This window comes from Acipenser ruthenus, chromosome 17, assembly GCF_902713425.1.
Source record: "Acipenser ruthenus chromosome 17, fAciRut3.2 maternal haplotype, whole genome shotgun sequence".
NCBI lineage: Eukaryota > Metazoa > Chordata > Actinopteri > Acipenseriformes > Acipenseridae > Acipenser > Acipenser ruthenus.
Genome location: NC_081205.1, coordinates 31529960 through 31546024, shown reverse-complemented (window position 1 = coordinate 31546024; position 16065 = coordinate 31529960). Strand labels below are relative to the sequence as shown.

General features: G+C 40.1%; 1 protein-coding gene across 2 annotated transcripts in view; it reads right to left on the bottom strand.

Moving 5' to 3' along the window:
* The window catches only part of LOC117423054 (26S proteasome non-ATPase regulatory subunit 1), a 55266-nt gene that overhangs the window by 6448 nt on the left and 32753 nt on the right, over positions 1–16065 (bottom strand). Inside the window, exons 17-21 of one of the 2 annotated variants that reach the window (XM_058990395.1) lie at positions 9354–9468; positions 4439–4555; positions 2937–3039; positions 861–1030; positions 57–206 (exon numbers count right to left, since the gene is read on the bottom strand). In XM_058990395.1, the coding sequence (XP_058846378.1) occupies positions 198–206; positions 861–1030; positions 2937–3039; positions 4439–4555; positions 9354–9468 (514 nt within the window). In that variant the 3' untranslated portion in view covers positions 57–197. Of the gene's footprint in view, positions 1–56; positions 207–860; positions 1031–2936; positions 3040–4438; positions 4556–9353; positions 9469–16065 lie in introns of those variants that run through there. The other variant, XM_034038434.3, reaches the window with a different exon arrangement.

The window sequence follows — 16065 nt, the reverse complement described above, 5'->3', positions numbered from 1 at the left end:
TGCACTCACTGTACTCACTTCTGTGTATTCGGTGTAAACAAACAAAAAAGCTTACCGCTTTGAATCCAGAGCAGGACAGGCTTGTAAACCTGGCAAACAGCCTGTAAACAGCCACATTGAAGAAAACTGACTGTATATAGTTTGCGCTTCTTTGGAGTTTCAAAATGAACTGTTACATAATGAATATGTAACAATATTCAATAATGCTGAATAAAAAATAAATAAAAAAAACAGTGATGTTAAACGCAATTTTGGAGTAACGATCAGCTTTACCTATAGCGGGTGTGCATGTTGTGGTAAATAAATCAATTTATCGGTATTATTATTATTATTATTATTATTATTATTATTATCATGATGATGATGTTGTTTTAGGCAGGGATTTCCGCATTGTGCGTTTCACAGATAGTGAAGGTTAGGTGGTACAGTATTAACAAGGTGCAATGCATGATGCTGCAGCTGTCACTGAATAAAACAAAACTTGTGTCTAGTTTATATAGATTACATTCCAAAGTACTGTAATCGGAATAAATATTTTAGTAACACCCCTGTAGTATGTTAAACTTGCTTTAGGCTTGTTGCGAATGGTGTTGTGTTCGTTATTTTTTTTCTTCTACTGATGCTACCAAGGCATAATTACCCCTCGCATTCTGGTGCACACAAGCTTTTACTTAACAACTATGATATTAAAATAATCACGTCTGGGGGACAGGAATGGAGCGAAAATGTATGTGGGCGGTACAATCCCCTAGTACTTACTGTACATTTATACCTTCTACTTTATTGAGATGCAGGTCGTGCATGTAAAACTGTAATTGTAGCACGATGGAGCAATGCATTGTAGCCCGGCAGGGGGTTACCTTCAGGTCCTTGTTGAGGCCGATGATGGCGGTGGGAGTGAAGGAGAGAGACAGGAAGTGGGAGAGAGGGAACCAGTACCAGAACTGGGTGAAGACCAGGATGCCCACGACCGAGGGCATGTGTGTGTGACCCGTCCGTGACTGCAGAGAGATCGTCACATTGCGGCCCCCTGGAGGAGGAGGAAGCAAGGGCTCAGGGCACAAAGGCTTTTCAGTTTTGGGATGCAATTTAAGCTCACATGGTGGAAATGCCCCATCAAAACAATCCGAACCCTTCCCTGGAGAGACAGTAGTTTTAATTCCACACCCAGGAGCCAGGGCCGGAGATGGGACATTACAAGGAGGAAAGGACCAGGTGACAGGAGACAAATAGAATAGCAGGGAGAGCAGCCAGCTCAACAGACAAACAAAAGCTTAAAAAAAACAGGACAGACTGTTTGCTTATTGATTGGCATGGAAAAGAGGCGCAGACTTTCAATCAACCTTTTGAGTGTGTGTTTTTCAAATGTTTGACACAAACACAAATTCTCATAGCTATTAAGCCCCTGGATAAACATATGTTCTTAAGAGTTGTGTCTGAAAACAAAGTATGTTAATTCATTGCGTTTCCTTACAACCAAAACACACACACACACACACACACACACACACTGATTAATTAGACTGATTAATATTTAAAAAAAGGTAAAAAGGACATGCACCTTGCACCGAATGATGGTCGATTTTTCTGCATACCGATATATTGTTATGTAATATTAATTCTCATAATGTTAGAACTGCAATCTGATATGTCATGGCAGAATATAAATTTGATGAATGTTGAATTCCTGTTTACCTTATTTTTTGTTGTACAATGCGTTGCATATCAATTTGAATAACACACATATCACAATGGAATAATTATTACAGAGAATAATTATCATATTAATAAAAATCCAACATCTATCAGCCGGGTGCACAGGAGTCTGAACAATGGAAGAATACTGATGAACAGACAGGAGGCAGGTTTACAGGGATTACCTCTTAGGTGGTTTATGGAATATAAACCCCATTAGTTTCTAGAATGGATTTTATTGTTCTACAGTAAATCACCAGCAACAGAACCGGCTGACTCCAACATTTGATGGGAGGCTCAGATTACAATTAAAAGTATCACAAAGTACTGTGTGATATAAATACAATTACTATTAAATGTGGGGAGAAAAGACACGACATCCCCTGCATGTGAGAGAAAATGACTGGGGTGTGAGAGTAGAGAGCAGAGAGCAGAGCGCAGAGATAGAGAAGAGAGAGAGAGAGAGAGAGAGAGAGAGAGAGAGAGAGAGAGAGAGAGAGAGAGAGAGAGAGAGAGAGAGAGAGAGAGAGAAAAAGAGAGAGAAATATAAATATATAAAAAGGCAGAGAAACACTCGAAGGGCAGGAGGCACGAACTGGAAAAAGTAAACAGTAATACCCAATCTTACACCTAGTGACAGGTCATTACTCCCCTGCTGTACAAAGACTTGCAAAGCCGTGAGGAATGGAAGATAGAACCCACAATTTTAGGTGCGGGGCACTGCATCATGAGACCTAGGTAGTATAACTAAACTTCCTGTGTACTGGGCATTATAAAACTTTAAATGTTGAGTTTTAACAGCATATGTGTGTAAAAGCTGAGCACTGGGCATAATTAAACGCTACAGCTGATGTAGTGTTTAAGTTCTCTTAGATTCGTTCAGAGAGCCTCTAAAAAGTATTGATCGCTAAGAAAACTATGCACCCTTGTGGACCTTCATCTTCTACTTTATCTGTTCATTACACCAGGCAATGCTTCAGGAGATTCTACATTAAAAGGGTTGAGGCAACTCCATTGCCCCTGCTGAGCTGAACCACAGAAGTCATGGCTGCTGCAACCTAGTTCATGCACGCTTCTTATTTTGTAGAAATCTTCAGAAGCCTATCTGGACACTGGAAGGTATCTGTCTAAGTGAATGCATGTACAGGTGGCTCCCTTCGACAGAGCAACATACAAATCACACAGCAGCTCTTGAAAATCTAAATGTAATCCACTGCAGGAGTCATCATGTCACAACTCACCAGCGTCCAAGATGCCCTGTGCAAGGATGGCCCCAAATTTAGCCATGACATCATCATGTTTGTCATTGATGACCTTGGAGTAGAGCTGTCGGAACTGGTTCACCTATGGAAACACAGATCATGGGGAGGGGGGGGAGAATGAGTGAGAAACATACACAACTCCACTCTGTTAACACCTTGCACTGTAAGCTGGTACCTGACATGGGGATTTACACTGATGGCCTTCACTTGCAAATCTCTGGCTTCATTTAAAGGGATCTGACCTCACTTAGTTTAAAATGAGGGTCTGTACTGATGGCACTTTGAAACACATTAGCAAAGTGAACAAAAAAAAGTTTCATTGCTCATATGACGTTACAGGTATAAACTTATCAAGATTACATGTGCACGCCCTGTTCCAGTGTGAGACCAACTATTAATCTATACAAACATTTTTGTCCAAGCTTGACCTAGCCTGGTGATGCCAGTACATACAAAGTATCCTCATACACTGGAATTCAAACCTCAAGCGTGCCATCAATGAATGGCAAGCCCAGGCTTCCTCTACATGGACTCTTCACACTGTCAGTGCAGGGATGGAAGTAAGACTCCCCATTGCATAGCAGTTTGATCCAGTCCTGGCTTTACTAGGAGTTTAATACAACATACCTGAGCTTGTTACCAATACACTGGGGCTTATCAAGCAAATATTAAAACCTGGAATGGATGAAACTGCTGTGCAATAGGACTCTTGTTGCCATCCCTGCAGTGCATGGTTGACCCAGGGCACTGAAGAGCCGATAGTTTAAACAGATCAGAGCAACACACTTTCCAGCTGATGATTACTTTATACAAACACAGCCATTATGTAAACAGAACTGAAACACAGGACACCCTGCAGACATGGAGTGGACTCTAAACGTGGAGTGGGTAAAGCCTTCCAATTAGGTGCGAGGTACTAAACAATAATAGATGGCTCTCTACCTTTCAATCACTCTATAAACACAGGCAGGTTCTGAAGTGTATTGTTGTTAACAGGCTTGTAAACAGCTTTTATGGACAAGGAAAGCCTGTGCTTTTACAATGCAAAACTTTTATTAGACCACCTTCACACTATTTTACTAAAACATGAGAACTTTAACAGCTCTTTTAATTCAAAGAAAAGTAAAGGTCATTATAATGCCTTTGATGTATGCACTGGGGCACACCCCTCTCCTTTAATATTTTAGTTAAATGGAGGGGTCTTGTGTCCAGAAGTGGCCAGCTGTTGCTGGATTTAGGTTAGCGTACAGAACCTCTATTACTGTAGAATAATATCATCCAAAAATTTTGATGAACAAATAAAACATCTAAACTAAGCAATATCAAACGGGCACATTTAGCTGAAAAGGTCAAGTACCAAAAATCCCCCACTGAGCCACTAGCACTTTCAACCATGTATCATGTCAGGTGGGTACCCGTTTGTTGGCTGCAGAGCCACATTACACCTGTGGACAGGTGCTCTCTGAGCCGCTCTCTCTTACCTTCGGGCAGGTGACCTCTGTTTGCTGGATCATGATGAGGGAGGATGCAATGAGAGCTCCCTGGCGGACATAGTTGACAGGGTCATTGGTCATGGGCTCCAGGAGGTTGATTGCTTCCTAAAACAAAAAAGAAACTAATATAATATAAATACAAGACCAGGTGAGGAGGGATTCAAAGGGCTGCATCAGCTTCCTGAAAATGAAAGATTTAGGTTAGGTTGGACCCCTTTATACATTCATGACTTTCAAAAGCACTTTTCAGGTAGCCAGGAGCAACCAGGTGACCAACCTTTTGTCACTGTGAATCCCATTATTCAAGGGACCTTGGAGTCTAATCAAAATATTATGCTTTTCAAACAAAATAAGATGAGGATACATGCGATACTTAGAAAAAAGTGTAGACAAACACAGACATTTAGTTAACCTAAGTCTAAAGCCCTTCACAAAGACTGACATCTGGGCGGGTGATTTAGGGAGCATACTGTATTTGGTAACAGATTGAGGAAGTACATGGAGGCCTTTATCTAGAAATGAAATGAAAATTCCTGGAAAATCCATGGAGGAAATGCCCCTTTTAGGAGGCAACTATCCTATAAACACATTGTCACGCCTCAGTGTTTTATAATGCTGCTTCTGATAAGTAAAGAATGTGTGCGGAGACCGGAGAATTCCTATTAAGGCATTCAGCTTTTCAATACATTGCTTAATCACTAATATCGATGTCTGAAAGCAAAGCAAAAATTATAATAATTGTAAATGATCTAAGCAATTGTGAATATTAATAATCTTCGCCCTAAAACGTATAAACATGCTTTTCAACATAGTATTGTTATTGCTTGTAGTTATGTTAAGAAGTTGGTCAATAAGTAAGCAAGTAGAGCAAACCCCTGAGAAAATGAGGATTTGATTTAGCAAGTAGAGCAAACCCCTGAGAAAATGAGGATTTTATTCAGCAAGTAGAGCAAAACCCTGAGAAAATAAGGATTTGATTTAGCAAGTAGAGCAAACCCCTGAGAAAATGAGGATTTTATTCAGCAAGTAGAGCAAAACCCTGAGAAAATAAGGATTTGATTTAGCAAGTAGATCAAACCCCTGAGAAAATAAGGATTTTATTCAGCAAGTAGAGCAAAACCCTGAGAAAATAAGGATTTGATTTAGCAAGTAGAGCAAACCCCTGAGAAAATGAGGATTTGATTTAGCAAGTAGAGCAAACCCCTGAGAAAATGAGGATTTTATTCAGCAAGTAGAGCAAAACCCTGAGAAAATAAGGATTTGATTTAGCAAGTAGAGCAAACCCCTGAGAAAATGAGGATTTTATTCAGCAAGTAGAGCAAAACCCTGAGAAAATAAGGATTTGATTTAGCAAGTAGATCAAACCCCTGAGAAAATAAGGATTTTATTCAGCAAGTAGAGCAAAACCCTGAGAAAATAAGGATTTGATTTAGCAAGTAGAGCAAACCCCTGAGAAAATGAGGATTTGATTCAGAAAGTGTTTCCACTCCATTACAATTGCAGTTGACTTTTAGCTCTTTTCCCCTCCCGAACCAGATGTTAAATAACTTCAGCGTACGATGCACCTTGATTTCCCTATCTGGTCAAACAACTGCCTACCATTAAACACTCTAAATGTACTTAAACACAAAACATTTCGAACGGAGAGAATTGATTCATTAGAAACCTTAACATCTACGGCATAGTACAATAAAGGGCATGCATTTCAACCACACGTCTCCGAGCTGTTCCCTGGTGAAGAAAGAAAAAAAGAAGAAAAAAAAAACAAACTTCTCGAACATAAACTGAAAATGTGCAGCTTTCCTTTGCACTATGGGCTGAGTTAACGACTGTAATTGACACCATCAGACGAGTGCTGAAAAGGAATAGCAGCGCACTGACTGAAAACAAACTAACACAGCAGGGAAAATAAACAGAAGACGGCATGGGTTCTTCCATACCTCCCCCCATCCCACCTGCAAAGAACATCACAACAGGCATGAATGGAGTCAGGAGACTCCAATTGTATTAGCTCAGTCATTTAGAGGCACATCTCCATTAGATTTAAAACTGGGTCACTTAGTTCTTACCCAGGCTAAATCTACACCCCATGAGAATAAAGGACACTGTTTCACCTTTCGTGAGAGTTTAGGGTACTTCTCACAGGACAGAGAACATTAGCCAAGACTGTGACACAGGCACAGGGTTTAAAAAAGGAAAGTAAAACATAACAGAAGGAAAAAAATAAATAAATAAAGCATACTTTAGAAAATTCAAACTTATAAAAATATACATGTACACTACCGTTCAGAAGTTTGGGGTCACTTAGAAATTTCCTTGTTTTTGAAAGAAAAGCAAATTTTTTGTCCATTAAAATAACATCAAATTGATCAGAAATACAGTGTAGACATTGTTAATGTTGTAAATGACTATTGTAGCTGGAAACGGCTGATTTGTAATGGAATATCTACATAGGCGTACAGAGGCCCATTATCAGCAACCATCAGTCCTGTGTTGCAATGACACGTTGTGTTTGCTAATCCAAGTTTATAATTTTAAAAGGCTAATTGATCATTAGAAAACCCTTTTGCAATTATGTTAGCACAGCTGAAAACTGTTGTGCTGATTAAAGAAGCAATAAAACTGGCCTTCTTTACACTAGTTGAGTATCTGGAGCATCAGCAATTGTTGGTTCGATTACAGGCTCAAAATGGCCAGAAACAAAGCACATTCTTCTGAAACTCGTCAGTCTATTCTTGTTCTGAGAAATGAAGGCTATTCCATGCGAGAAATTGCCAAGAAACTGGAGATCTCGTACAACGCTGTGTACTACTCCCTTCACAGAACAGCGCAAACTGGCTGAAACCAGAATAGAAAGAGGAGTGGGAGGCCCCGGTGCACAACTGAGCAAGAGGACAAATACATTAGAGTGTCTAGTTTGAGAAACAGACGCCTCACAGGTCCTCAACTGGCAGCTTCATTAAATAGTACCCGCAAAACACCAGTCTCAACGTCAACAGTGAAGAGGCGACTCCGGGATGCTGGCCTTCTAGGCAGAGTTGCAAAGAAAAAGCCATATCTCAGACTGGCCAATAAAAAGAAAAGATTAAGATGGACAAAAGAACACAGACACTGGATAGAGGAAGATTGGAAAAAAGTGTTATGGACAGACGAATCTAAGTTTGAGGTGTTCGGATCACAAAGAAGAAAATTCGTGAGACGCAGACCAAATGAAAAGATGCTGGAGGAGTGCTTGACGCCATCTGTTAAGCATGGTGGAGGCAATGTGATGGTCTGGGGGTGCTTTGGTGGTGGTAAAGTGGGAGATTTGTACAGGGTAAAAGGGATCTTGAAGAAGGAAGGCTATCACTCCATTTTGCAACGCCATGCCATACCCTGTGGACGGCGCTTGATTGGAGCCAATTTCCTCTTACAACAGGACAATGACCCAAAGCACAGCTCCAAACTATGCAAGAACTATTTAGGGAAGAAGCAGTCAGCTGGTATTCTGTCTATAATGGAGTGGCCAGCACAGTCACCGGATCTCAACCCTATTGAGCTGTTGTGGGAGCAGCTTGTCCGTATGGTACGTAAGAAGTGCCCATCAAGCCAATCCAACTTGTGGGAGGTGCTTCAGGAAGCATGGGGTGAAATCTTTTCAGATTACCTCAACAAATTGACAACTAGAATGCCAAAGGTCTGCAAGGCTGTAATTGCTGCAAATGGAGGATTCTTTGACGAAAGCAAAGTTTGAAGGACACAATTATTATTTCAATTAAAAATCATTATTTCTAACCTTGTCAATGACTATATTTCCTATTCATTTTGCTATATTTCCTATTCAAACTCATTTCATGTATGTTTTCATGGAAAACAAGGAAATTTCTAAGTGACCCCAAACTTTTGAACGGTAGTGTAGGTTAAAACATATCTGGCTAATGCACATGTCCTGGAACACAGCTTCTTATAGCTGCTCAAATTGTTTGGCAACATGGATATTACATAGAGATTAAAAAGCAGTACACCTTCTCGTAATGGGACCCCCATGTGCAGAAAGCTTAAAGCAGAGGGCCTGGAGCTGGGAGACCCGGGGTTTAAATTTCTGCTTGTTTGGCATACGGTCTTGGAAGGTGCAGCACCACCACTGTACAATGCACCCTTATTCCATTTCTCATAAAACTGCTTCTAATAAATCTCATCACTCTGCTTTTAAACACACTCCTATCCAAGTGCTATGCTAGCACAACCTTGCTTCATTTCCAACATAGGAAAACATTTTCAGGTATGTTATTGTTAATAGATTACTTGGCATGCTTTCAGTGCTCCGCCTCCCTACAGTGCACTTGTTAATTAGTTCAGTGATCTCTGTTGCCCCTTTCGACACCTCACACTGTAGTGATTTTATTTTTTTTTTTAGTTTTGGTTGCTGTGCATTGTCACGGGATATCGATGTTACGCCAAAAAAGCAACTCAGTTGAAACCCATTCCACTATGATGTGAGGGGGCAGCAGTGTGGAGTAGTGGTTAGGGCTCTGGACTCTTGACCAGAGGGTCGTGGGTTCAATCCCAGGTGGGGGACACTGCTGCTGTACCCTTGAGCAAGGTACTTTACCTAGACTGTGCCAGTAAAAACCCAAGTGTATAAATGGGTAATTGTATGTAAAAATAATGTGTAAAAAATTATGTAATTGTATGTAAAAATAATGTGATATCTTGTAACAATTGTAAGTCACCCTGGATAAGGGCGTCTGCTAAGAAATAAATAAATAAATAAATAAATAAATAAATAAATAAATAAATAAATAATAATAATATTTTGTAAAAACCCAACCAAACTGATCATGTGTTCAACACTTTTTCCAGGACACTGTACATCCACGTTAATTAACTGCACATGTTCAAGAGAAAGAAGGCAAGAGCTCACCTTGTTTCCTGTTCCTGCACAGCAGATGCCAAGGGCCATGGCTGCCCCACAGCGCACATGGGGGTTATAGCTCTCCGACAGCAAGGACACCACGCTGGGACACTGCTCAGGGGTCCTGCAGGAAAACAAAACCTCTTACTAAATCAGCACAAACAATTGGTTTCACATTATCACAAATAACCTTCCAACCTGGTGGCCTAAACAAAGCTTCCAATAGCTACAATGATCATAGTGTGGTTCGTGTAGTTTTGTGGTTAGAATGCAATACATGTGTATTCTTGAGCACAAGCTCAGACCCTCACACTTGACAAAGTTTAGCTTCAGTAGATAGCATTTGACAGTAGTGAATATACAGTGTCCACACCAGGAGAATACTAGGACACTGCTAAACAACACTTGACAACCCCCCACCCCCTAGCAAAACTTCAGACACATTTTTTCCCGGTAACTTACAACACGCCCAATATAACTTTTCACATTCTTTGGAATCCATGAGGAAGTGGAAATGAATCAGGATTTGGGAGACTATGAAGACATAGGATTTCCTAAATATTTTGCTTCCATGTCCAGTTACCAGTCTACACATTTTATGCAAGACTGTACCATTCAGCGTTAGCAAAAGGAGTAAACACTGGAAAACAACTGCTGCTTGATTTTAGGAACATGTGCTGTACAATAACACATGTTTGCTGCATAGTAAATTTTACTAAAATGAAATATATTTATATGTGCTTAAAATATAACAATTGTTACTATTATTTTTTTTTTTTTCTTGAAAAAACTTTTCAAAGTCGAGCTTGTGCGTCTAAGATGATTTCAAAAGACCTTACTGAGTTCCCCAGCATTCAGTGTTAAAATTACATTGGGTAAACACTACAATAGAAAACGAATGACAAATTCCATCTGTAATCTACAAAATGCATACTGCTGTTGAAATGGAGACCTTGTATGAGATTACAGATAAAATGCATTCCTTTTTTTAAACCTCTTGCAAGCTAAACTGATACTCCTGGTTAAAATACCTTACACATTTTTCAAGAAATCTAATTCATCAGACCATGTCATACTGCAAAGAAAAAATGCCCAACATTTCTTAAACTTGGACACATTCTGATTAGAGAACAAAAAAAAGCGCAAAGCTCCAAAACACATTAAATCAAACAGAAGGGAATAGGTGTTGACTGACAGGTAAAATATTAGCTATGTTTTCAAAGACGTCAGAATCCAGCAATGACGACTCTCCAGTCTACAAGTTTAGAACTGAGCTTGGACAAAGGAGGCTGCAAATAGAATTAGCATGGTTTGTATGCTGCGGTGCGTTCCTTTATTTACTATAAATCTGAACTGTGTGTGTGGGACAGTGGTGACACTGACTGTGTGTGTGGGACAGTGGTGACACTGACTGTGTGTGTGTGGGACAGTGGTGACCCTGACTGTGTGTGTGTGGGACAGTGGTGACCCTGACTGTGTGTGTGTGGGACAGTGGTGACCCTGACTGTGTGTGTGTGGGACAGTGGTGACCCTGACTGTGTGTGTGTGGGACAGTGGTGACCCTGACTGTGTGTGTGGGACAGTGGTGACCCTGACTGTGTGTGTGGGACAGTGGTGACCCTGACTGTGTGTGTGGGACAGTGGTGACCCTGACTGTGTGTGTGGGACAGTGGTGACCCTGACTGTGTGTGTGGGACAGTGGTGACACTGACTGTGTGTGTGGGACAGTGGTGACCCTGACTGTGTGTGTGGGACAGTGGTGACCCTGACTGTGTGTGTGGGACAGTGGTGACACTGACTTCGGGTTATGAAGGGTGCTGTCAAACAAACAAACAAACAAACAAAACATGTCACACAAAAGTAACTCAGGATTGTACTCCACTGACCCAATTAAGAGGTCACAATGATGCAAGGATGAAAAACAGCTCTTGCCACTCTCCATGCCCCTTTGTGTTTTTACCATTTAAAAATCACTTGAACAACCCGCATTCCTGCCCTCTGCTGTGAATCAGCCCATTCTTTCTAATTGTCCTCATCCATTCCCCCCGGGGCTAGCCTTACTACAGTATGCACTCGGATATCCGTTACCCAGATACACGTCAGTCGCGTTTTACCGCCCTTGTAGTAAGAATAAAACCAATCCCTATTTATGTATATTGCGGCTCGGGTTCGTTTTGCCCCTTTAAAATACTGACCAGACACAGAGATGGAGGGTTTGAAAGCGCTTATGCGCTAATTTTTTTTTAATGCAGAACGAAATCAAAACGAAATACAAAATAAACACCTAGCTCTGTACGAGCACTAACTAACACACAAGAACACCCTGACTACAAGTGGGACGGCTAGGCTGTTTCCCCACTAAAACAGTAAACAAAAACCACACAGGTTTACTACAGCACCTTTTCTTTGGTTTTCTCACGACTGCCAGGACGCAGAGTACCACTTCCTGCCTCCGTCGCCGAGCAGACTGACACTTTTTTTTTTTATACCCTGCACCTGGCTCCAATTTAATAATAAGCACCAGGTGCAGGGGATACTTAAGCAATACAACAATTAACAAACTCCATTAAACAATACAGCAATACAATCAATCAATTACGTTTAAACAAAACCACACATTTCACTGTGGGGATGAGTTCAACCCCATCCCCACTGTGCTACAATATATATATTATATTATAATATATATATATATATATATATATATATATATATATATATATATAACAAATGAATGCACTTACCCGTCACACGCGATTTCCAACTCCTTTGTCAGTTTCCTGATACAAAGGCCAGCTCTTCAATGTTACAATTTATCCGTCACAGCCCGCGTTTAAAAAAAAAATCTTATATTGTGCAGTTACACAGCGCTTCCTCCAGTTTCACCGGACGAAAATGCAGCCAAAACAAAGGGAACGAGACAAGCTAGGGTAATGTAACAGTTACCGTAAAAAACGGTGTACAAATCGACCCCTTTTTGAGACAATTTCAGGAAAAAGCCCATCGGTCACACCGGTGTATAAGTTGCTCCCCCCTTTTAAGGACCCCCTAAAAATACCTAGAAAATAGACTTACAAAAGGTTTTTACAACAATCATTAAACAGTTTTAGATACTGTGATTTATTTTTTTTATCTACAATCTTTTGTTGCTTTTGTGCATTTTTATTTGCAAGTGAACTGTGACATTAGGGCCTTATCGAGCACTATATTCTGCAACTTTGGATACTGTTAATTCTGGAAACCTTTTAAAATCTTTTGTTTTTGCTAAATTGCATTGCCTGTTACGTTTTACACAGTTCTGTGCATGGATAACATTTAGATTTCATTTTGCTGTTAGGTCGTTAATGGGAAATTTTACATACCGCTGCAATACGTACCGGATTTAAAAGTATGTACTGTATGTACGTGTCATCTCTAGTTTTGGCAAGTGATATTTTCAAAATCATATTGTTCTGAATTAAAATACTACTGTTAAATATAGTACTGGTCCAACAAAAACAATACAGAACATCTAAATGGAAGCCTACGTATTTTAAAACACAGTCCTTTCAGACATTTATTTGATACAAGGGTTGGAACAGGCCAAAATGAAATGATCAGATATGCATCACACGCGTTTAACCGTCACTGAAGTCAAGTCAAGGTAGGATATGCGAGTGCTGACTGTAGTCCACTGCCTTAGTTCATTGGCCACCATTACCCCTGTACGTCGTTCATCTTGAATTACTTGCATTTCCTTTAGTAGATTTTTTTCCAGTGTCAATAAGCCAAAATAATACAACAAAATATACTCCTTATGTCTCAAACCATCTGTTTTAGTTTTTCTTCTAAAACACTCCGACTGAACCAGCTGTTCAAGTAATAGTCTTAGTTGAAACTATTTAACGTAGGTGTTTATTTAACATGCCTCTTCGGTGCAGGAGTGGGGAAACAGATCTTGACCTATCTCTATACAGAAATTAAAGTGAAATGAGCGCAAAAAAAAAAGAAAAAAAAACATTTTAGGGTTGGAATGGCTTCTAATTATAACCCATTAAAGATGCATTAAACTGGCACAGAACCCTACCATCTTAAATTCCTGCTTCATTACGTATTCATTTTTGTATAAAGTATTCTGCCTTGAAGGCAATAAATATGCTGTGTCCCCATTCCGCCGTGACACAGTAGACCAGTCTTGTACTTGGAGCTATTTATTTATTTTAAGCTGGGACAGCATTTATAACCAAACATATTCCTTGTTTTTATTTGATAAAACAAGGAGCCCTGAAGCACATTCCTTGCAGAAGCGACACAGATGAGATGCTATCTGTCATGGCAATGACAAACAGTGGGTTATGGATTTGTGTTATATGGCTTCTTTCAAACCTCTGTTGGCATGTTAAAACAGAAAGGATCCAGTCATTGTGCATTGTAGGCGGGCTCTTTAATCGTATTCTATTTTGAACACACTGGAATACAGACTTGCAGGCACTGCATTTTTGTAGTTGGATTACAAATGCAACCGTCAATATAAATATATACTACCCTATGCACTGCTGCTGAATGAAACTGTTCAAAATAAAAGCCCTGGTTTAACAGCAGCTATAACAACATACTGTAAGCACTGCAATCCACTTCACTACAAGCCTTCTCCATTACATTTCTTTCTGGTTGACCTCTGTTTATTTAAAAGCTACTTTATACTGTACTCTGGCTCACGGTTTTGTATACATCAAATTATATACATAAATTAATAGCCTATATAACAAAACCTTTCAAGTTCCTTAGTAAAAGGAAAGTCACTTTTAAAGCCCTTAAAGCAATTTTAAAAGGACTTCCGGGTTACAATGCCTTTTCTTTATCCACCAGACCACACAGCCTCCTTTCATCATTTTGGCATGGCTGGGCTGGTACTTTATGCAGGTGTACACAACATCACTGCACAGTCCTGATTGCCACTCTTACCCTAGCTCTCCAGAGCTCAGCAGCTTATCTACCTCGATACCCAGCTTAGACAGCAACGAGACGATTTGAAACCTAGGATTCCAATTCAACCCAGGCTATCAGGACTGGGAATGTTACTAAGCATTATACGTATTAGAAAGGCTTACTTCTTTTTAATACTCCTGAGAGAAATGAATAGTTGCATGCGATTTTAATTACACATGTCCAACAGGGTTATCCAAAGCCTGTGTGCTGGTAAATCCCTTTAGAAAACATTTTGCATTTTATCGATGGTGGAAGGTAAAACAGTTTTGCTACATTTCCAGCAAATGTAAGTTTAACTTTCAAAACGCATTGTTAACATTCTCATCTCCTGTAATACAAAGCATGCTGGGCTTTTTATTGTGTAAGTCGAACTTAATCCACTTACCACCTAAATCAATTGAACTGGGGGGGAAATCTAATATTTTTTTTATTTCAAGATTTTAAAAATTTACGTAGCCAGTTAACTGGCTACTTCTGCTCAAAGTAATGTGCAGCAGTAATAAAATGAGGACATTTAAATAAAAGCAAAGCCTATGGATTGGCATCACTCAGCCTTCTCAAGGGATCTCCTTTACGGGAAACAGACAATCAAACAGTCCCATTAGACGAAGGTGCAACGCGGTCTGTCCCGTCACTCAGTAAATTGCTTAATTACCTCAGCCCATTAAATGCATTCCGGTGGAACAGGCAAACCAAAACTGGCAAGTGTATATCCAAATCTCCCAAAAGCCTCCAGCTGCTTAGTCATAGCATTTATGGGTCGTCCTGCTCATTAAAATATGCTGACTATCTTATTTTCACAGAACATTTTAAAATCAGTTCAAATGAATGGCACACCAATAAAAAGCAGGTTTACAGGAGACTAGAGCCTTTCTCACCCTGCTTGCCAGCTCTTTATAGAACTGTTTCCATGGGTCTCACACAATAAACCAGTGATCCTCAGATACCAATTATTTAAGGTGGCATTTAACTGTTAGAGCTTTGATTGAAGCAGGACAAGAGAAGCAGAAGGATGGGGAAACAAACCAAGACTGATGCAGTGTTATAGGTCCTGCTGCCGTTTTAAGTGTACAAGATTAGGAATCGAGTCCTCATTGCTCTTGAAGGGGAAGGCTGGAGTGTATTCTGGGGTTGTATTAGAAACACCTTTACAGGACAGTTGTGATGTAGTAGTGGAGGCAGCAGCAGTGTGGAGTAGTGGTTAGGGCTCTGGACTCTTGACCGGCGGGTCGTGGGTTCAATCCCTGGTAGGGGACACTGCTGCTGTACCCTTGAGCAAGGTACTTTACCTAGATTGCTCCAGTAAAAACCCAACTGTATAAATGGGTAACTGTATGTAAAAATAATGTGATATCTTGTAATAATTGTAAGTCGCCCTGGATAAGGGCGTCTGCTAAGAAACAAATAATAACAAATAATAACAAAAGATCAGTTCACTTTAATTACATGAAGGCTAAATCCTTCATTTGTATTCAACAGAGTCCAGTCACCATTATGTACCATTACAAATGATTATGCTCCAAAGCAATACACGATCTCCAGAAAGGGTCTCGATCCCCTAGTTTATTATTAAAAAAGAAAGCTTATTCAATCCAGCAGTAACCCTCTTCTCAATGCCCACCCCCAGCTGCCTGTCTGCAGTTTTAAATGAATCACAAAACAGCCATCACTGGAAGGTCTGTGTCAGGGGTTGGAACTATTCTGGCAACTGACTGGCAAAAATACACTGTACACTCTTAAGGGATCTTTAAGA